The sequence below is a fragment of the Entelurus aequoreus genome, linkage group LG01 (genome assembly GCF_033978785.1).
Source record: "Entelurus aequoreus isolate RoL-2023_Sb linkage group LG01, RoL_Eaeq_v1.1, whole genome shotgun sequence".
NCBI classification, from domain to species: Eukaryota; Metazoa; Chordata; class Actinopteri; order Syngnathiformes; family Syngnathidae; genus Entelurus; species Entelurus aequoreus.
In genome coordinates, this window is record NC_084731.1 from 77,033,376 (window position 1) to 77,056,142 (window position 22,767).

The 22,767-nt window shown below is 41.8% G+C and overlaps 3 protein-coding genes across 5 annotated transcripts in view; 1 reads left to right on the forward strand and 2 right to left on the reverse strand.

Annotated features, from left to right (window-relative positions):
- LOC133657464 (uncharacterized) overlaps window positions 1–2,294 on the reverse strand; it is a 16,126-nt gene extending 13,832 nt beyond the window's left edge. Inside the window, exon 1 of the mRNA XM_062058828.1 lies at window positions 2,093–2,294. The gene's annotated coding sequence lies outside the window, so the exon portion shown is untranslated. The remainder of the gene's footprint in view (window positions 1–2,092) is intronic.
- On the forward strand, window positions 2,091–16,174 carry LOC133657474 (adrenodoxin-like). Its single transcript, XM_062058837.1, has 4 exons — window positions 2,091–2,548; window positions 8,558–8,682; window positions 8,760–8,889; window positions 15,832–16,174. Exons 1-4 carry the CDS (start codon window positions 2,406–2,408, stop codon window positions 15,938–15,940), a joined length of 507 nt encoding a protein of 168 aa, XP_061914821.1. The 5' UTR covers window positions 2,091–2,405; the 3' UTR covers window positions 15,941–16,174.
- A 1,112-nt stretch (window positions 16,175–17,286) lies between these two features.
- Window positions 17,287–22,767, reverse strand: part of LOC133657446 (rho GTPase-activating protein 20-like) — a 48,555-nt gene continuing 43,074 nt past the window's right edge. For all 3 annotated transcript variants that reach the window (XM_062058809.1, XM_062058793.1, XM_062058800.1), the window contains 2 exons: window positions 21,832–21,949; window positions 17,287–19,225 (listed from right to left, as the gene is read on the reverse strand). In XM_062058809.1, the coding sequence (XP_061914793.1) occupies window positions 18,519–19,225; window positions 21,832–21,949 (825 nt within the window). In that variant the 3' untranslated portion in view covers window positions 17,287–18,518. The remainder of the gene's footprint in view (window positions 19,226–21,831; window positions 21,950–22,767) is intronic.

Below are 22,767 nucleotides of genomic sequence, written 5' to 3' on the forward strand. Positions count from 1 at the left end.
TGCCATCAGGGCCAGCAAGGCCTTCTCTGCTGGCCTAACATAACCAGAAATCATGATCATAATTAAAGATAAAAGTACTTTTTTTTTAACTTTCCCTAAATATCTAAAAGTATTAATATTCTCTTCATGTCATATTATGCTCCTTCCAGCGCTGTTGTTTTTAGGTTGTAGAGTTTTTATCCAATCAGAATTCAGTTAGCTTATGTTGCCATGCTGTACCAAATCTCCCCGAAGTCTTCAGATTCAACAATGCGGGCGTCCGTGCACGGTAAGTTGTAAGTGAACGGACACATACAGTTGACAGACAGTTGCAATTGCCAATCAGATCACGAGTTGTTGTCAGTAAGGCCTTCTAGATGGCCTAAGGCAGATATAAAGTGATGTTATGAGCCAGGTAACTTAAGAACTCCATTACCCAGCATGCCACAGTAGTGAAGAGCATGCGCAGTAGCCCCATTTAGGTGGAATGTAGACATGCCAGCAGCGGGAAGTTTTGGATGAGCACGCTCTGGAGTAAACTTTAAGAAGTCAGCCAACACGCTTCGTCTGCATCTTTTATGATTAGGCAAGACAACACTTATATTTGCAAGGCCATTTTCAAGAAGGATATTTAAAGAGAAACTACATCTTGTGAGACCATCTCTGCCAACCCCGGAAGCTAGCTCAGCTGTCGATGAAATGTCAGTTCAGATATTTAATTTCTTTATTTGTTCACGTTTAAAATGTTTTTTGCAATTTTAATTTTGACAGTACCACATAAGATATCTTTTAATTGCTGATGCGGGTTTATTGATTTTTAAATGCGCCAGAAAAAACCTGTTATGTACACTGTTGGTGGGGATTCAATGCCCAGTAGTGCGTAAATGTGTTTCTGTATAGTATTTGTCCGGCAATGGTCTGATATATATATATATATATATATATATATATATATATATATATATATATATATATATATATATATATATATATATATATATATATATATATATATATATATATATATATATATATATATATATATATATATATATATATATATATAGTCCTCAAGGTCTTTTGAGTGGTGAAGAAACGCCCAAACGCTTGGTGGTTGCTATGGCGACCTGTTTTAGGGCTGCTGCGACCTCTGTTGGTGAAAGTGTAGAGTGGAAGCGTTGTTTTTTTTCCAAGACCCAGGTAATTCCAGACTCTGATGCGTTTAGGGAACCGGAGTACAGAGGCAATGTGTGCCTATTTAATGGAAACTTTTTTTGGACATTGAATTTATGTAGCTTTTTTGCGTTTGAATTTTGGGATCTGATTTTTTATTTATTTTTTTACCTCAAATTATGCTGACAATTTCATTTAATACAAATTTGTGAGCAGAGTATGTTTGTTGAAAATGCAGTTTGATCAAAATTACTGTATACAAATTCAATGTAAAAAAAAATAATTGCAGAACAATTCAGTGTTTTGGTGCAAAAAATTTAGTGTTGAAAAATCTGTGTAAAAAAATTGAGTGCAGAAATATTCGTTGTTTTTGACTTTTCAAGAGCCACTTCCGGTAAATTAAGACTGAAGCACCTCATTGGCTGGTTTTGAGACCGGATGGATAGCCTCACTCTAATTTAAACGAATATTTCTGTACTAAATTGTTATGCGATTATTTTTTACACTTAATTTGTATTGTATTGTATTACAACAAATTGTTTTTAAACACACACATTTTTATTATTTTTTTCAATGAAATTGTCCAGTAAAAAATAGTTTACCAAATTCAAACGCAAGAATATCAGTGACATACATTTAGTGTCAATAAAGGTAGTGTCTTCTTAACGCGTTTAAGTTTATCAGGTAGCACACCAAACACGTAAAGACGGAAAATTAATATGGATGTTGTGTCTTCAAAATAAAAGTCAAATACTATCGTTACCAACCACAATACATTCATGATTGGGCGTGATCTAGACAGTCCTGCATTTTGTATAAGGCACGACAATTTCCAGTTATGGGAAAAATATGTGAGCTGTGGTTAGAAAAAGTAGGCCCCAGTAAAGCTTTTAATTTTAAACATTAACCGGAAGTTGCCTTCGACCACTTTTTGCCTTACCAGGAAATGCTTAGACGCTGTCAAATATTTGTTTTAGCTGACAGGTTGAGTTGAGTGTCGTCCTTGTAAGGCGACTTTATTTGTTGTTTTTTGTTTTGTAACCGGTTGTTGTCACGACTCGGTCCGCCCTGCTTCGCTTCCGCTGAGGCCGTACAGTCAACGCGCAGCTGCGGGAAGTTACGCAATGTGTGTGACACTTTAAGTAGCTAGCTAGCTGGCTGTCGGCCGAAGTGAGAGCAAGCTCCGGTAGTTGTGAGCTGCTGAAGTGCCTTACAGAGAGAGTGTGTAGTTCTACACCACCTTTGTGCTTCAAATGGCGTCAGTGCTGACGGCGTTTAGAAGAATAGCCCACGTGGGGTTACGGGACTACGCGCGGAGGGCGGCGGTACATCGCGGGGCGCCGCGAGCAGGAGCGACAGGTCACCGGAGTTTCGTCACCGGAACGCAGCCATTAAGGTAGGTCGTTGACTCATACACATCCGATTGTTTTTCTCTAAAATAAGTTCAATTGTAGCGATTGTTCTCTTACCAAAGTAACTATTAACGCTAATACCAAATGTTAGGTGGGTATTGGCAATGCTCTCGCGATACGATATGTTTCGCAATACTTGAGTCACAACACGATATTTTACATACATTTTAAATCCAGCTTAAAATACAATTTGTTCATGTATAATTGATGACATTAATTGGACAAACCGAGTCAAGTAAACAATGTCATTTAAATGGTCCATTTTAATTGGCTGCAATTGTACAGTAATTGAATTAAGTTTCTTGCCACTTAAATCAGTCAATCAATCAAAGTTTATTTATATAGCCCTAAATCACAAGTGTCTCAAAGGGCTGCGCAAGCCACAGCGACATCCTCGGTTCAGATCCCACATCAGGGCAAGAAAGAACTCAACCCCCCCACCCCCAGGCGACTGGTGAGAGTCCAGTCCATAGTGGGGCCAGCAGGGGATCATCTTGAATGGAGACAAGTTAGCAGCGCAGAGACGTCACCGACTGATGCACGGAGGAGTGGTCCAACCCGGGTCCTGACTTTGAACAGCTAGCGCGTCCTCCGTGGTCACCTAATAACCTCTCCACGCAGGAGAGGGGGGCAGAGCGTAAAAGAGACGACAGATCAACTGGTCTAAAAGGGGGATCTATTTAAAGGCCAGCGTATACAAATGAGTTTTAAGATGGGACTTAAATGCTTCTACTGAGGTAGCATCTCTAACTGTTACCGGTGGAGTATTCCAGAGTACTGGAGCCCGAATATAAACTGCTCTATAGGAGATAATAAAATAAGTTAAATTGTACAGATTGTTCTCTTACCAAGGTAACTATTAACGCTAATACCAAATGTTAGGTGGGTATTGGCAATGCTCTCGCGATACGATATGTTTCGCAATACTTGAGTCACAACACAATATTCCACATACATTTTAAATCCAGCTTAAAATACAATTTGTTCATGTATAATTGATGACAGTAATTGGACAAACCTAGTCAAGTAAACAATTTCATTTAAATGGTCCATTTTAATTGGCTGCAATTGTACAGTAAGTGAATCAAGTTTCTTGCCACTTAAATCAGTCAATCAATCAAAGTTTATTTATATAGCCCTTAATCACAAGTGTCTCAAAGGGCTGCGCAAGCCACAGCGACATCCTCGGTTCAGATCCCACATCAGGGCAAGAACGAACTCAACCCAGTGGGATACAATGAGAAACCTTGGAGGGGACCGCAGACGTCCACCCCCAGGTGACTGGCGAGAGTCCAGTCCATAGTGGGGCCAGCAGGGGATCATCTTGAATGGAGACAAGTCAGCAGCGCAGAGACGTCACCAACTGATACACGGAGGAGTGGTCCAACCCGGGTCCTGACTTTGAACAGCTAGCGCGTCCTCCGTGGTCACCGGGGGCAGAGCGTAAAAGAGACGGCAGATCAACTGGTCTAAAAGGGGGATCTATTTAAAGGCCAGCGTATACAAATGAGTTTTAAGATGGGACTTAAATGCTTCTACTGAGGTAGCATCTCTGTTACCGGTGGAGTATTCCAGAGTACTGGAGCCCGAATATAAACTGCTCTATAGGAGATAATAAAATAAGTTAAATTGTACAGATTGTTCTCTTACCAAGGTAACTATTAACGCTAATACCAAATGTTAGGTGGGTATTGGCAATGCTCTCGCGATACGATATGTTTCGCAATACTTGAGTCACAACACAATATTCTACATACATTTTAAATCCAGCTCAAAATACAATTTGTTCATGTATAATTGATGACAGTAATTGGACAAACTGAGTCAAGTATACAATGTCATTGAAATGGTCCAATTATAATTGGCTGCTATTGTACAGTAAGTGACTTAAGTTTCTTGCCACTTAAATCAGTCAATCAATCAAAGTTTATTTATATAACCCTTAATCACAAGTGTCTCAAAGGGCTGTGCAAGCCACAGCGACAACCTCGGTTCAGATTCCACATCAGGGCAAGAAAGAACTCAACCCAGTGGGATACAATAAGAAACCTTGGAGGGGACCGCAGATATGGGGACTCCCCCCTGGGTGACCGGTGCAATGGACGTCGAGTGGATGTAGTTAATAGTGTGAGAGTCCAGTCCATAGTGGGGCCAGCAGGGGATCATCGTGAATGGAGACAAGTCAGCAGCGCAGAGACGTCACCGACTGATGCAGGGGTGTTCAAAGTCAGGACTTTGAACAGTTAGCGCGTCATCTGTGCTCACCTAATAACCTCTCCACACAGGAGAGGAGGGAAGAGCAGAAAAGAGACAGCACTGGTCTAAAAGGGGGGTCTACTTGAAGGATAGCGTAGGGCTGGGCGATATATTGAGTTTGTAAGATATATCGATATAATTTATTTTACGTTAAAATTACCAAACGTAGCTTATTTGTTGTGTTCCTTGTTCTCCCCCGCTGCCCCTCCATGGGCTACTTAACCCCTCCCCTTCCTCCTTCCAAGACGTGCTTGCATGTATAAGAACATCCATGATTGGTTGGTTGTTTACTATGATGAGTCACGATTGTTAGGGACAGGCCAATCAGAGGCAAGATAGGGCGGGTCATCGAACCAGGAAGGGTAATCACAAAGTGCCTGCCTGCAAAGGTATTTTTTTTAATCTGAGTTTGATACATTTTGTATTATTTGCACTGCTATGTTATTTATTTTACGTATAAATAATATTTTTCTATTTTATTTATGTTATGTATGTCTGTACTTCTTAAACAGTTTATTTTCTGTGCTGTTAATACCTATCTTGACTAACTGGGTTAATAAAAGTGCCACTGACTGTTTACAGTTCAGTTGTCATTCACTTCAATTTCACTGAATATGGCAAAAAAATTAATATCTTTATATGTATACTTTCACCGAAAAATATATCGAGATATATATCGAATATCGAGTTTAAGTAAAAATATATCGAGATATACTTTTTTGTCCATATCGCCCAGCCCTAGGCTAGCGTATACAAATTAGTTATAAGATGGGACTTAATTGCTTGTACTGAGGTAGCATTTCTAATTGTTACCGGGGACTCTTTTTGGGCTCTGGGAATCACTAATAAGCCGGAGTTCTTAGAATGCAGATTGCTTGGACATATGGTTCAATACAATCCAATAAAATCATCTAAATGTATTGGGGGGGCTCTATGTGTAAAATTTAAAAATGTAATTTCCATTAATAACATTAATTTACATGAAACCAGAATTGTCAAACAGGTTTTGTAAAGATGATTTCAGGTTTTGTAAAGATGATTTCAATGATAACATTGTCATATTCCTGTGATGAATACTAAGAAAGTTATGGACTTATTTCTGGTCAACTTCTTACTATAAAGTCAATGGATCTCAATGTTTTGGGGGGTTTTCAGTTGTCATATGCACAAAAAAATAATGTGTTTTCAGGCTGGATTTGATCATTGCCAACGGTGAAGCCTGTCTCATATATTCAGGAAGACTATTCCAGATTTTAGGAGCATAAAACGCAGTTTCACCATGTTTGGTCCTGACTCTGGGCACCAGCTGGAACAAAGTGATGTACTGATGCAAACTAGTCTTTAAGAAGGTCAGCCAGCTGGCTGAAAAATATTGTTTTATCTAATCACACATGAAAGACATTTTAGGAGAAGATGAGTGAAAGCAGTTGGTTTCTACTTGGGAGGTTTGAGGAACCTTGAATGAAGTTCATTTCAGTCCTTAGCGCCTTGTTCATGTCCTCCATCCTTCTTTTCCTACAAGACCATCTTCTGCAGTACCCTTCTTTGTTTTTTTTCTCATACAAATTGGATTATATGCTTCAAAGTGATTTTTGTTTGTGTGGACACAACATGACAGAGCAGCTTGAAGGATTTCCAACTAAATCCTTGCAGGTTTTGTCTTAAAAGGTCAAGTAGTACAAGAAAGAGTGTAGAATTGAAGAAGACTCTGCAGTTGATATGTTTTTTGTTTCAGACATGCTTATTATTTTTAACAAGATGTCTGGAAAGGAGTAGGATCGAGCACAGCTTGTGAAATCCTTCTACTTCCATTTATAAATGTTGTTCACAGCAAGGTGTTGAAAAAATACTTCAGTTAGCAAACAGGAAGTCATAAAAACAGACGGTGCAGTTTTAAAGGAATAATGTTTTTTTTAAAAAAAAAGATACATAATTGAAGAAATTAAATAGACGCATTGATCATAAACATTAAGGATACATAAATACTGGAGTTCAAAATTTGACTGAATTGCCCAATTTATAAGTCATGTTTGTCTAAGTAATATTAAGATGTTTGCTAAACAGAAGTTAAATAATACTAGTCCTTTTTTGCGAGGGTGTCCAAAGTCCAGGTAGTCATTTTTATTTGCACGGGCCTCATTGTAGGAATAAAATTAACACCCACCCCCAAAAAAGGGAAAAATAGAACAAAAGGCTGAAATGTTGATATTAATTGCTAATTGTGAAGAGATGCTGTGTCTGGAACAGTACAAATAATTAGTGTAAAAAAATTCAAATTAAATACGGTTTTCGAACTAAATGCTTTGTAACGATTTTTAATTGATTAAAAAAATTCAAATGGATTTTTATTTTTTAATTTTATCTGTCCAGTCCAGCCACTCAGACAAATCATATTGTTGATGTAGAGCAGGGGTGTCAAACTTGTTTTCATGGAGGGCCACATCGCAGTCATGGCTGCCCTCAGAGAGCCACTTTTAACAGTGAATGTAAGAAAATAAAAGTATAATCGCCTCATTATATCATTGCCTATGCATTTGGTTATTTGATTTTTGTACGTACAAATTGATGGATAACTTCCTTTGAAATTGTAAGTCAAGGTGACAAGCAGATATTTAAGTATTTATTGTTATTTTTACAAACTATAATACGGTATATAATAATTAGGGGTGCTAAAAAAAAAAATTTGGTCCCATCCGAATCCCAATTTTTATTTATCTTGATAGTAAATTGATTAATCATTTTCAAAAATCGATTTTTTTAATTTATTTTTTTGACGAATTAATAATTAAAAAAAATAAAAAATTCAGGCCATCTCTATGCTTACTTGGTGCACGTATGGGTCATAGGTCAGCAACCAAAAGGAGTTTTTTTAAGCTTTTGTTTTTAAATATAAAGGGATAGCTCGGGATATGAGTGCCCGAACTTGCGAGTTTTTCGGGATAAGAGCGGTCTCGGCTTTGTTATGGTTTAGCTTGCGAACACAAAACTGTATGTTACGAGCCTCCCCACCACAAGTTGGCGTAGCGACGATGTAAGATCCAACTAAAACATCCGGTGTTACTTGCTAGCGTTAGCTTATCGCTCAAGATGGACATAACTTTGTTTTTACAAGCATGGGAAGGAGGAAAGAAAGTGCGTGAGAAGAAGTGGGTGATACTCATGGAATTAAAGAAATGAATCTTAAAAATCATGAGTTAGCTAGCTAACATGATAAAGCAGTTGGATTGAGGACTGCTAGTCTGCACCATACTGAAGCAGAATGAGTCAACGGCAGCCAAGCATGTTAAAATATCGAAATATTTATCCATGAAAGTATGGAGAAGCTGCTGATGGTGTGTTTGACAGATGTAGCTGGGATATATACTGTAGAAGTCCACTCTCCAATGTAAATACTGTATTATTATTGCAATACTTGATAAAACTACAGTAATAGTTTGTACTACATCTATTGTATTGTTTTTATACAACATGTATCATCTAAAAGTATGTATTTCCTGCTGAAAGACCTGTTGCAGGTAAAAATTGTGCCAGAGAAGCGATTAAACTGGTATCGTGAGGTACCACTGTACACACCTTTTTTTTTATGGTTCTAAAAACTATATGAAAATATCAAAATGGCTTCCTTGCGACCCTGGGTTTGGACACGCTTGCTTTAAAGGAATTAGCTTTAATTAGGACATGGTCTGAGGAACAATCAGTGGGTGGAAGTCAACGTCTTGCTCACTTCCTGTCGCCAGGTCAGACAACAAGGTGACCATCCACTTCGTCAATCGCGACGGCGAGAAGATCACAGTTGGAGCTTCTCCTGGGGACTCTCTGCTCGACATCGTCATCAACGAGGACCTCGACTTTGACGGCTTTGGTTTGTGACTCAAACTTGCCAGATGACACACAAATGGAACACGTGGGACTCAGTTTGTGCGCGTGTTTGGGTGGCAGGAGCGTGCGAGGGAACGCTGGCGTGTTCCACCTGCCATCTGATCTTTGACGAGGACGTCTACAAGAAACTGGGCCCTGTCACTGACGAAGAGATGGACATGTTGGACTTGGCGTATGGCCTTACTGACACGTAAGGACACGCTGAACCTTCCTTTGCTATTTTCTTATTTTACGCTGAACCTTCCTTTGCAGTTTTCTTAATTTACGCTGAACCTTCCTTTGCAAATATTTTACTATGAACCTTCATTTGCTATTTTCTTATTTCACACTGAACCATCCTTTGTCTTCTTTTACACTGAACCTCTGATATATTCTTCTTTTACACCAAACCTTCTTTTGCTATTTTCTTATTTTATGCTGAACCTTCATATGCTATTCTCTTATTTTACACTGAACCATTCTTTACTTTCCTATTTTACATTAAACCTTCCTTTGCTATATTCTTATTTTACACCAAACCTTCTTTTGCTATTTTCTTATTTTACACTGAACCTTCTTCTGCTATTTTCTTATTTTACACTGAACTTTCTTTTGCTATTTTCCTATTTTACACTGAACCTTCTGTTGCTATATTTTTTTTTTTACACAAACTATCTTTGCTATTTTCTAATTTTACTCTGAACCTTCCTTTGCTATGTTCTTATTTTACACTGAACCTTCCTTTGCTATTTACTTATTTTACACTGAACCTTCTCTTGCTGTTTTCTTAATTTACACCAAACATTATCTCGCACACCATCTTCTCCGCCACGTGGGCCCACCACCTGCAGTCGGAATCAGTGGGGTCGGGTGCGCTGCCACTTGGATGGCAGTGAAACTGGAGGCTCCAGACGGACCAATTCGGGGCAGCAGAGGCTGACTTTTGGGACGTGGAACGTCTCTAGGCTGCTGGGGAAGGAGCCTAAGCTGGTGCGGGAGGTGGAGCGCTACCGGTTGGATCTGGTGGGTCTTACCTCTACGCATAGCACGGGCTCTGAAACCACACTCCTGGACAAGGGATGGATCTTGTTCACTTCTGGAGTTGCTCACAGTGTGAGGGCTCAGGCGGGTGTGGGGATACTCACGAGTCCCCGGCTGAGTGCCTGTACGTTGAACTTCACCCCAGTGGACAAAAGGGTCGTCTCCCTTTGCCTTAGGGTTGGAGGGGGGGAAACTCTGACTGTTGTTTGTGCGTACGCACCAAACAAGAGTTCAGAGTATTCGGTCTTCTTGGATACCTTGCATGGGGTCCTGTATGGGGCGCCGGCAGGGGATTCCATAGTCTTCAACACGCACGTGGGCAATGACAGTGATACTTGGACTGGTGTGATTGGGAGGAACGGTCTCCCTGATCTTAACCTGAGCGGTGGATTGTTTTTAGACTTTTGTGCTATTCATGGAGTTGCAATAATAAACACCATGTTCAAGCATGATGATGCTCATAGGTGTACCTGGTACCAGAGCACCCTAGGCCAAAGATCAATGATCGATTTTGTAATCGTATCAGCTGATCTGAGGCCGTATGTTTTGGACACTCGGGGGAAGAGAGGGGCTGAACTGTCAACTGATCACCATCTGGTGGTGAGTTGGGTCAGATGGCGGGGGAAACCTCTGGACAGACCTGGCAAACCCAAGCGTGTAGTGCGGGTGAACTGGGAATGTTTGGAGGAGTCGTCTGTCCGGAGGGACTTCAACTCCCACCTCCGGCGGGACTTCTCTGCCATCCTTGTGGAGGTTGGGGACATTGAACAGGAATGGGCAACGTTCAATGCCTCTATTGCTAAAGCTGCAGCTGCGAGCTGTGGCCAGAAGGTCTTAGGTGCTTCAAGGGTCGGTAACCTTCGAACACCCTGGTGGACAGTGGTGGTCAGGGAATCCATCCGACTGAAGAAGTAGTCGTACCGTATGTTACCGTATGTTATCCCAGGGGACTCCGGAGGCAGTTGCAAGGTACCGATAGGCCCGAAGGGCTGTGAACGAGTTTAAGCAGAGGGTGTGGGAGCAGTTGGAATCCATGGAGAAGGACTATCGGGCGGCACCAAAGTTGTTCTGGAAGACCATACGGCACCTCAGGAGGGGGAAGCAGCGTCCAAGCTGTGTACAGCAAGGATCGGACTCTGCTGACTTAAAGTCGTAGGGCGTTGGAAAGAGCACTTTGAGGAACTCCTGAACCCAACTACATTAGACACACCCTCCCTGACAGGAGCGGAGTCTGAGGATGATGGGGGATTGACATTGATCTCTCGGAGTGAAGTCACTGAGGTAGTTAGACAACTTCACAGTGGCAAAGCTCCAGGGGTTGACGAGATTCGTCCAGAAATGCTGAAGGGCTCTGGGTGTTGAGGGGCTGTCTTGGTTGATGTGCCTTTAAAACATTGCGTGGAAGTCTGGGACAATGCCGAGGGAGTGGCAGACTGGGGTGGTGGTTCCCCTGTTCAAAAAGGGGGACCAGAGGGTGTGTGCTAATTACAGGGGTATCACACCACTCAGCCTCCCTGGGAAAGTTTACGCCAAGGTACTGGAAAGGAGGGTCCGGCCGATAATCGAACCTCAGATTCAAGAGGAGCAATATGGATTCCGTCCTGGTCGTGGAACAACTGACCAGCTCTTTACTCTTGCGGGAATCCTGGAGACGGCCTGGGAGTATGCCTATCCAGTCTACATGTGCTTTGTGGATTTGGAGAAGGCGTATGACCGGGGCCCCTGGGACATCCTCTGGGAGGTGCTGAGGGAGTACGGGTGAGGGGGACCCTGCTGAGGGCCATCCAATCTCTGTACAACCAAAGCGGGAGTTGTGTCCAGGTGCTTGGATGTAGGTCGGATCCGTTTCCAGTGGGTGTTGGTCTCCGCCAGGGCTGCGCTCTGTCACCTATCCTGTTTGTGATTTTCATGGACAGGGTTTCTAGGCAGAATCGTAGCCATGGCGGAGAGGGTATACGTCTCAGGGGGCTAAAGGTCACGTCACTGCTGTTTGCAGATGATGTGGTCCTGATGGCTACATCGGTTCGTGACCTTCAGCTCTCACTGTATCGGTTCGCAGCCGAGTGTTCAGCGGCTGGAATGAGGATCAGCACCTCCAAATCTGGGGCCATGGTTCTCAGCAGGAAACCGATGGTTTGTACAGTCCAGGTAGAGAACGAGACTCTGTCCCAGGTGGAGGAGTTTAAGTATCTCGGGGTCTTGTTTACGAGTGAGGGAAAGATGGAGAAGGAAATCAGCAGGAGAATCGGAGCAGCTGGGGCAGTATTGCAGTCTTTTTTCCGCACTGTTGTGACGAAACGAGAGCTGAGCCAGAAGGCAAAGCTCTCGGTCTACCGAGCTATCTACATTCCTACTCTCACCTATGGTCATGAAGTGTGGGTCATGACCGAAAGAATAAGATCACGGATACGAGCGGCCAAAATGAGTTTCCTCAGAAGGGTGGCTGGCACCTCCCTTAGAGATAGGGTGAGAAGTTCAGTCACCCAAGAGAGACTCAGAGTAGAGCCGCTGCTCCTCCGCTTGGAAAAGAGCCAGCTTAGGTGGTTCGGGCATCTCGTGCGGATGCCTCACGAGCCTCTCCCTAGGAAGGTCCTCGTTCACGTCCCACTGAGAGAAGACCCTGGGGCAGGCCAAGGACCAGATGGGGGGATTACATCTCCTCTCTGGCCTGGGAATGCTTCGGTATCCCCCAGGAGGAAGTTGCTAATGTTGCTCTGGAGAGGGAAGTCTAAGGGGTCTCTAATGAAGCTGTTGTTCCTGTGACCCGATTCTTGATAAGAGGTTGAAGATGGATGGATGGATGGACACAGAAGCTGACCGGTTCTTCTCCGATGAGGCCAAGTGTTCCAACAGAATGGATGGATGGATGGATTATCTTGCTGTTTTCTTATTTTACACTGAACCTTCCTTTATACATAGAATATATATCAACTTTAAACATTTTCGCTTAAAATGTAGCCTTCCTCTGATTATGACAATGGCTCAGGTGGTGTGGTATGACACCAGGAGCGAGCACCTTGCATCATTTAAAGACCACATTGGTATGACTACGGTCCCTTTAGGTGACTTCCTCTTTTATCCACAATTTCTTCATTTTGACTTTCTCTTCTCACTCCATGCAAAGAATCAAGCGCCGGACAAGCAAACTTGATAGTTGATACTGTGACCTGATTGGCTGTTAGCGTGTCACTGCCACTGATCAGTGATCACTTCCTGCGTTGCTCAGTTACCATAGAGCGAGTGCCTTTTGTTCATGAAACCAACCTTGCTTCGCAACGTCCGCTTTCTTCCGACGCAGAAGAAAAACAATGATCAAACAATTTATCAAACACATTTTTTTATCGATATCGATTACGTGTCTGCCAAGATATAGTAGAAATACTAGAAGTACTCGTAAAACTTCAGTGTTAGAACTGTCATCATGCTTGTGGTCAGCATGAGACATAAAACCTCAGTTCAGTGAGCGTCACTTGACTTCTTCTAACACTTTTAAAGTGTGAGTATGAATGAATGAGGCGGGGAAGCTCAGAGGTTCATGCCTGACTTCTTATTTTTAAACATTAAAGTATCGTGCTACAACTAACGTTCATACAGCTTACTCATTACAAGAAAAGGAAGACAATCATTTTTTAATCCTTTTGCTGTCTTCTCAACTCTGGCTGTGTATTAATATCTCCGGGAAAATCTTTGACAGTTTTGTAAAAGTCCTTGTTGTAGTCTTGTACTTTTTTCATACACTTTGCCTCTTTGTAGGAAGAATGCAGTGTACCTGAGCGGAGTACTGTGTGACATTTCTCTGTAGATGATTTTCAGATGACAAAGAACATGACATCACCCTTACTTAGAAGACATTAGACAGGAAGTCATGTGTATAATTCATAAATACATAGCGGTCCACTATAGGGATGGGAGATATTATATATATATATATATATACAGTGGGGCAAAAAAGTATTTAGTCAGCCACCCATTGGTTGTCAATGGGTGGCTGACTAAATACTTTTTTGCCCCACTGTATATTACATACACATCCATCCAATTTCTACCCCTTGTTCTTCTCGTGTGTGTCTGTGTGTGTATATAAATATATACCTGTGTGTGTGTGTGTGTGTGTGTGTGTGTATATATATACATATATATTTATATATACACGCACACAGACACACACGAGAAGAACAAAGGGTAGAAATTGGATGGATGGATGTGTGTGTGTGTGTGTATATATTAGGGGTGTAACGGTACACAAAAATTTCTGTTCGGTACATACCTCGGTTTAGAGGTCACGGTTCGGTTCATTTTCGGTACAGTAAGAAAACGACAAAATATACATTTTTTTGGTTATTTATTTACCAAATTTGTAAACAATGGCTTCATCTTTTTAACATAGGGAACACTATAATAATTCTGCCCACGTTAATCCACATTAAACTGCCTCAAGTTGTTGCTCAGATTTAAAAAAATGACAAAACTTTTCTTCTACATGTAAAAAGTGCAACATTAAACAGTTTCAAGTCAACTCATCATGCTGAAATTATTGCAGCATTTGGGAAGCCTGTAGTTGATTTATTATGTAAATGTTATATTTTTATCAACATGTGATAGCAGGGACCCTGCCATTCAAAACTACGCTTTGATTGATTGATTGATTGATTGAGACTTTTATTAGTAGGTTGCACAGTGAAGTACATATTCCGTACAATTGACCACTAAATGGTAACACCCGAATAAGTTTTTCAACTTGTTTAAGTCGGGGTCCACTTAAATTGATTCATGATACAGATATATACTATCATATATACTATCATCATAATACAGTCATCACACAAGATAATCACATTGAATTATTTACATTATTTACAATCAGGGGTGTGGAGGGGGGGGGATATGGACATCAAGTAGTGGACATAGAGAGAGAGAGAGATCAGAAGGCATAAGAAAAAGAAAAAGTATCTGCATTTGATTGTTTACATTTGATTATTAGCAATCCGGGGAGGGTGTTAGTTTAGGGTTGTAGCTGCCTGGAGGTGAACTTTTATTGCGGTTTTGAAGGAGGATAGAGATGCCCTTTCTTTTATACCTGTGGGGAGCGCATTCCACATTGATGTGGCATAGAAAGAGAATGAGTTAAGACCTTTGTTAGTTCGGAATCTGGGTTTAACGTGGTTAGTGGAGCACCCCCTGGTGTTGTGGTTATGGCGGTCATTACTGCATTACTAATGATTAATGTAACTATAGCTGAAAAAATAGTACAATAGCAATAGGAGAGACTATTCATCCCTGAACACCATGGAGTTCATGTAGGCTTAATGATGCAGTTACATTGTTATATCAACTATCAGAGACAGAAACTCTTCATTTAACATAATATCCTTTTTTGCTGCTTCAACACAGCTCAATCAACACAGAAAAAGGTAAAGTGAAATAACAGACAGACAGGGCTTTGCTGTCCGTAGCACACACACACACACACACACACACACACACACACACACACACACACACACACACAGCTAATTAGCCTTCACCTCAAGCCAGGACTGCAAGCGAGCTGAGCTGCTGTTTAGGTTTGTAGAACGTCAACGGGCTCATAGTGATGTTACTAGTAGTTTACTGGGAGGTGTTTATTATAATTTGGGGAGAGTCCACTGCCTGATGCTTACCTGCTAAACACCTATCTGCTCATCACAACCCCGGAATCACTGACAACATGCGCTCTGAATACGCACTGCTGCTTGGCTGTTACCGCTCTGAATACACACTGCTGCTTGGCTGTTACCGCTCTGAATACGCACTGCTGCTTGGCTGTTACCGCTCTGAATACGCACTGCTGATTGGCTGTTACCGCTCTGAATACGCACTGCTGATTGGCTGTTACCGCTCTGCATGTAACCAAAACCTTATCAAAAGTTCCATTGCTGACCAAATGGTGATGGTATATATTGCGCAACACTCGTCCACCATCATCACCAATAACTCAGATGAAAAAAGTTGCATTTCAAAATGTTATGTTGAAGTATGGAGGTTTGACTATTGATGCAGCACAGGTGTTTATCAAGCTAACATGATCACTTCCAGACCCACAAGTCATGTTGTGTTCCTCACCCTCCTGCAGATCCCGCCTGGGTTGCCAGGTGTGCGTGAGCCGGTCCCTGGAGGGCATGGTGGCCCGCGTCCCGGAGAGCGTCGCCGACATCCGACAGAGTAAAGACGGCTCGTCTTAGCGCGGCGCCGCCTGAAGGACTGACACCGGCACGCGGCGATGGTAGGCGTGGCCCCGGTCTGCTCCCTCGGCTAACAAGCGACTGACGCTTTTAGAACTGTAGTCCTGAAAAGGCGGATCAGCTCGTGACTGACATATTTTTATTCATATCTACCGATGGTTCGGGGGCCATCTTTCATGTGATTGTACATACTGTAGCTAGGACGCATAAATAAAGTAGTCATCTTTCTAACCACCTGTTGCTAAGCAGCAGTTTTCTTTGACTTCTGCTCTTCCTCAACAACAAAATCATGTTTAATGTCAAGCTGACTCAGGTTCTGTCAAACTTTCATGTGTTCTAGAGAGATTGCCTGATATTAGCATTGACATATGTCGTTGTATTTTTTATATACTGCAACAGAATAACGTCAGCAGATACAATATATACACATACGATAGCAGTATTTAGTATGAACAAACCACTGCTCAAGCACCAGCCCATTTGCCCAACTTTTTTTGTATTCATTTAAAAATAAAATAACTCAATAATTTTTCCCAAATATGTTTAGATATCAAACAGAGCATTTATCTCAGCTCTTGTGAGCTCTTCTCTGGTCTGCCACGCCCCTCTTTCTCTCCATTCGTCTCCTCTGCTTGCCTGTTAAAACTTTTTTTTTTGCTGGGAAATCCAGGTTTTGTCCTTCTTTCCCGACGATTTACCGATTTGCTTGTTTTCGCAACCGCAGCGAACGATTCGCTCGACGAGCCTCCGTCCACGACGCCAAAAATCCAAACTTTGTGTGACTATCTTGACAAATAGGAGATCATTATATAAGTAAAGAGCAGGCAGCAGCTCACACATTCTCATACTTTCTGTAACATCCAGGAAGAAATGTCAATTAGCTTGAAAAATGTCTCGACAATAATCTAGGTGAAGTTTTTATTTAAATGTTTGCAATATTTCAGGGTTCCTTATGAGAAACACTAGCAATAAATCCATAAACTGCTATAAAATAGTATATAATTGAATAGATGGCGAGTTATTGTGATGTAGAAATTTTATTTTTTTCCCCCCAATTTTTTGGATTTTGTCATGCAAATGTTGATGCTCCGTAATAAAGGTGCTGCTCAATGAAACATTACGTTGCATAAAACATGATGTCCCACTTGTCCTATAAAACCCCAACTTAAAGTCTTGCCTAGCTGTTTACTGACGTATACTATTCATATTTTAATATTTTTTACGGCAAATAAATATTGGCATAATCAGTTTTCTTCACTACTAATTTTCTAACACAATCAGTGTAGTGTTAATTCATCTCTTCATGCATAATACACATTTAATACACAAGTCTTTAACTGCAAATACTCTCTTAATACAAGCTTTATTCATTTTAAGAACAAACTTCTAATACAGTAAAAGAAGCAAGAATGTAATGCAGAGAATAAACCAAGAATATTCAACTGGCGAGTTCAGTTTAAAAAAAACATGGAAAAGACCTAAAATCACTCATGGAGCTCAGGGCTTCTTAACCTTCTTGACCTCTTACAACCTTGTCAAGTGATAGGAAACCTTGTGTTCATCACAAAGATTATTATCAAGACTTAGGTCAGGCTGATTACAAAAATAAATACTAATCCAATATACTGCAAAAGAAAGGATTCATAAAAACTAAAAAACAAAATTACACAGTGCTAAAATAAACATTTGAAGTAAATTACCAATAAATAATAGTTTCTTAGACTGTCAATAAAATTAAAGTGCAAATGAAAATACAGCTTCACTACTTTATAGTTTTTGCGCTTTAAAAACTTCTCTATGACTTAAGCTCCAGACTTCGTCAGTTTGATATTGTCATTACTGCTACTAGTGGTGGAAACGTGTATTACAACTGCTGCAGCCCACAGAAGAGAAGCAGGTATTTTTGTTTGTCAAGAAACACGATATAGATGATCTTTGACAAGCTGTTGTATTGATTGACTATTTCTTTCCCCGAATTTCATGACAAAATAAAGACGAATCAAATAATAATAATAATAATAATGGATTAGATTTTTATAGCGCTTTTCTAGACACTCAAAGCGCTTCACAGAGAAGTGAGAAGCCATCATTCATTCACACCTGGTGGTGGTAAGCTACTTTCACAGCTGCCTTGGGGTAGCCTGACGGAAGCGTGGCTGCCAGTTCGCCCCTACGGCCCCTCCGACCACCACCTATCATTCATTCAGCAGTGTGAGCGGCACTGGGGGCAAGGGTGAAGTGTCCTGCCCAAGGACACAACGACAGCCATTTAGATGTCAAGAGGCGGGGAGCACGGCCGCTCTACCCACTATGCCATGCCGCCCCTGTCCACTGCAGAGGACGCTGGTTCTTAGAACTATACAAAATAAAAATAACTGAGGGGAGAAGTAACTCTTGAATGTGGCCTCTAAAATAATTAAGTTGAATAGTAAACAATGTTCTTGTTAAGGTGCAGTACATCGAAATGTCCACTAGGGGGCATTCGTGTTGCTTTGATGTTCAATATCAGGCCTCAAAAGCATTAATGACAAATAAGTGCATATTTAATGTACTAATTAGAAAGCAATAGTGAATGATACTAATATTCATCAGTGGTGTGAGAGTTCTTCTCCAAACTTTCCTGCTGATTTAAAGACAATCGGCGGTCTTTCCTCAGCCAAGAGTTGGGATGAAGACCTTTCAAGGTCCCCCACTGACCGTCTCTGCCGCATGTCGCCGCGGGGACGCAGGAGGCGGAGGGAGGACACGTCTTGGTCGCGTGTCGTCTGCCTAACAGGAAGCTCTGTGCCGGCGCAGGAGAGTTGGGGTTGGAGGACAGGCTGGAGGAGCTTGCTTCCATTGACCTCCTGCACCGCTGCAGAAGCCCCGCCTCTGGCTTTGAGGGGCGCTCGCCTTTGTCCTCGCCCGCGAGGTCGTCCGCGGTCCCTGAAAAGCCCAACCGGATCTTGGCCGCGTACGCCAGCGCCGGTTCCGAGCGTCGCCGCTGCCTGTGCACGCTGTGTGGGGAGAGGGAGTCCGGGGTAGAGGCGGGGTCGGCGGTAGGCGTGTCCTGGCCAGGACGGTGCAGCCTCCGTCCCCGGCTTCTCCTCAGCAGCTGCCAGGTGCTTTTCTGCGTGTCGGCGTCCGTGTCCTGGTCATAGTCGCTGCATGTGAGGACTGAGTCCAGACTCCCCGGTTTGGATCTCAGATGTCGGCCGCAAAAACTGGGTGAGCCGCCGCTGCTGGTGTCCAACTCGTTCTCCAGACTGTCGTAGGACGAGTCGGTCAGAGGATACGTCCACTTGTCTGGAAAGGTGACAACAATTAGACACATTTAGATACAATTTACATGTATGGGATTTCTCCTCCTCATTATCCCTCACATGATGTTGATTATTCAAATCACATTTTAAAAAAATTACAAAAAGTTGGATATATGTGTGTGCATACTAGGGGGTCCCGATCCAATATTGATATCAGCAAAAGTATCAAATTATTATGTATCGAATGTCCGATACAAGCAGCGTGTTTACTTGTGCAAAGCTGGACAGATAGTTAACATCTGAATGTCCTCCAATAAGCACACAATTTCTTCTGTTTACAAAACGTTACCGTGATAGGCTACTAGGAGCTAGCAGCTACACAACAGCTAAGCGCACAAGCCAGACATACGTAATAAGTGTCCTTATGGAACAATATTGCAGTCTAAAACAACACATTTGTCAACATAAACTAATATAAAATAATTATTACTTTCACAGGATTTGGGCAGGTATGGAAGAATATGGTAGTGTATTAGAAAGTATCCAGTAACAAACGTGTCCGCATCATTCAACTTACTGCATCAAGGGCTTAACCTCATGAATTACTGTGGCCAATAGGTGTCACCACAAACAATTACCACTCCACTTCATTTTAAAGACAGCACAATAGGCCAATCTCATAATCTGAGTGCATTTATTTTAGAAAGCCATATTAAGTTATTTTCTAATAATACACATGTGTAATAATTGCACAGATTAAATAGTATTGTATTGTGTGTAAAAACAGCAGAAATCCATGCAGGCTTATTTATTGCACGCTTTCTCGCTAAAGTTTATCAGATTATATTTGTTTTAATTTATTGCTTCCTGCAATCAAATAACACACTAATTGCTCCTCCCTTTGTTTATTTTGGCTTCTTGCTTTTCTACCCAGCCCCTCCTCCTTCCTATCTGATCTCGTATCAGACCAATACGCCACACTCCAATATCGCTACTGGAAGTGACAATGTTGTATCAGGACACACTTGGTGCTTACCCTGAAACAAACACTTCCTCCACAGCATGTTTTGTGTCTCAGTTGTCTCTCAGTTGTGCAAAACAATTATCGATAATATCATAATCAACCGTGTTTGGAACATGTCAATGTGCCACAATTTGACCCCGATCCCTAAATGTGGGAGAGTGCAGATGAGCAGAAAGAGTAAAAGTGAGTCCTGAATTTGTGTATCTGCTGCAACTACCAGGCTGATACATACTTGCCAACCCTCCCGAATTTCAGTGCCCCTCCCGAAAATCTCCCGTGACAACCATTCTCCCGAATTTCTCCCGATTTCCACCCAGACAACAATATTGGGGGCGTGTCTTTAGCGTCCTCTCTTATCTGAAACCTACACCCATTAATAGCCGCATGCTGTCCTCACTCAGGTCCCCCGAATTCGGAGGTCTCAAGGTTGGCAAGTATGGGCTGATACATGACCGATCATTACACAGTGAGAGTTATAGCAGGCGGCTTATACATAACAGATACAGTGAATATGATACCAGGCTAACACATAACACAGATAATACAATGAGTATACCAGGCTGATACATGACAAATGATACAGCGAGTGTGATACCAGGCTGATACATGACAGATCATGTTACAGTGATTGTGCCAGGAGGCTGATACATGACAGATGATACAGTGAATGTGATACCAGGCTGATTCATTACAGATCATGATACAGTGAGTGTGATACCAGGCTGCTACATAACACAAATGATACAGCAAGTGTGATACCAGGCTGATATACAACATGGATGATACAGCGAGTGTGATACACAACACAGATGATACAGTGAGTGTGATACCAGGCTGATACACAACACAGATGATACAATGAGTGTGATACCAGGCTGATACATAACAGATCATTAAACAGTGTGATACATGACAAATCATGATACAGTGAGTGTGATAGCAGGCTGATACATAAAACAGATACTGTGAGTGTGATACCAGGCTGATACACAACAGATGATACATAACACGGATGATACCGCAATGTGATACATAACACGGATGATACCGCAATGTGATACCAGCCTGATACATAACACAGATGATACAGTGAGTGTGATACCAGGCAGATACACAACACAGATACAGTGAGTGTGATACCAGGCTGATACATGACAGATCATGATACAGTGTGATACCAGGCTGATACATGACAGATCATGATACAGTGTGATACCAGACTGATACACAACACAGATGATACAGTGAGTGTGATATTGGGCTGATAGACAACACAGATGATACAATGACTGTGATACCAGGCTGACACAGATGATACAGTGAGTGTGATACCAGGCTGATACACAACACAGATGATACAGCGAGTGTGATACCAGGCTGATACACAACACAGATGATACAGCAAGTGTGATACCAGGCTGATACATAACACAGATGATACAGTGAGTGTGATACCAGGCTGATGCATAACACACATGATACAGTGAGAGTGATACCAGGCTGATACACAACACAGATGATACAGTGAGTGTGATACCAGGCTGATGCATAACACATATGATACAGTGATTGTGATACCAGGCTGATACACAACACAGATGATACAGCGAGTGTGAGTTTAGTACCAAGTCCTGTCTCCTCCTCAGCAGTGAGTGTTTGTGGAAAGGCTCCAAAGAGTGAGGACGGTTCCTCTCCTATGATCTGCTGGCACTGGTCTATCATGAACTTCACCAAGTCACACACCTGTGCAGCCACAAAAACATTCAGCATCAATGCCTATTCTGGTATTACTTCTACCACCGAACTCTTGTTTTTCTACACACGGTTAGAGGAAATATATGTTTAGTTTTTTTACTAAAAATCTAAGATACTGAAAAATGTTCTATTGCAGTAAAACATCATACAGAATAATAATATTAATATGGTCAAGTATTGGCTGACTCTTTGGTTCATATTGTTGCGACTGAGTGTGAGTGCCAGGAAGAAAAGCTCAGACTCTCTTAGGGAAATGCATTCGGTACCATCTGATGTATAGCCATCCGAACACCCCAAATATAAGACTAGTCTTTTCTGTCTTATATGTGGACCAGTACAGTACACTATAATCCCAGGGCTGGGCGATGAAAGATATCAATACTGTATATATCGTAACAGACACGTAATTGATATTGATAAAAAAATGTCTTTGATTAGTTGTTCGATATTTTTTTCCCTTCTTTGTTGGAAAAAGCGGACGTTGCAAAGCAAGGTTGGTTGCATGAACAAAGGCACTCGCCGAGCAACGCAGGAAGTGATCACTGATCAGTGGGAGTGACACAGCCAATCAGGTAACAGTATGGTTGGTTACGCCATCTTGTTGTCTGGCGGTTGATTCTTTGCATGGAGTGAGAAGAGAAAGTAAAAATGAAGAGATTGTGGATAAAAGAGGAAAAGTCACCTGGACAGCATGGACGGTTTTTGGATTTTTTTCAAAGGGACCGTAGTCAGACCAATGTGGTCTGTAAATGATGCAAGGCGCTTGTCTCCACCAAGACCGCTAATACCACCACCTTAGCCGCACT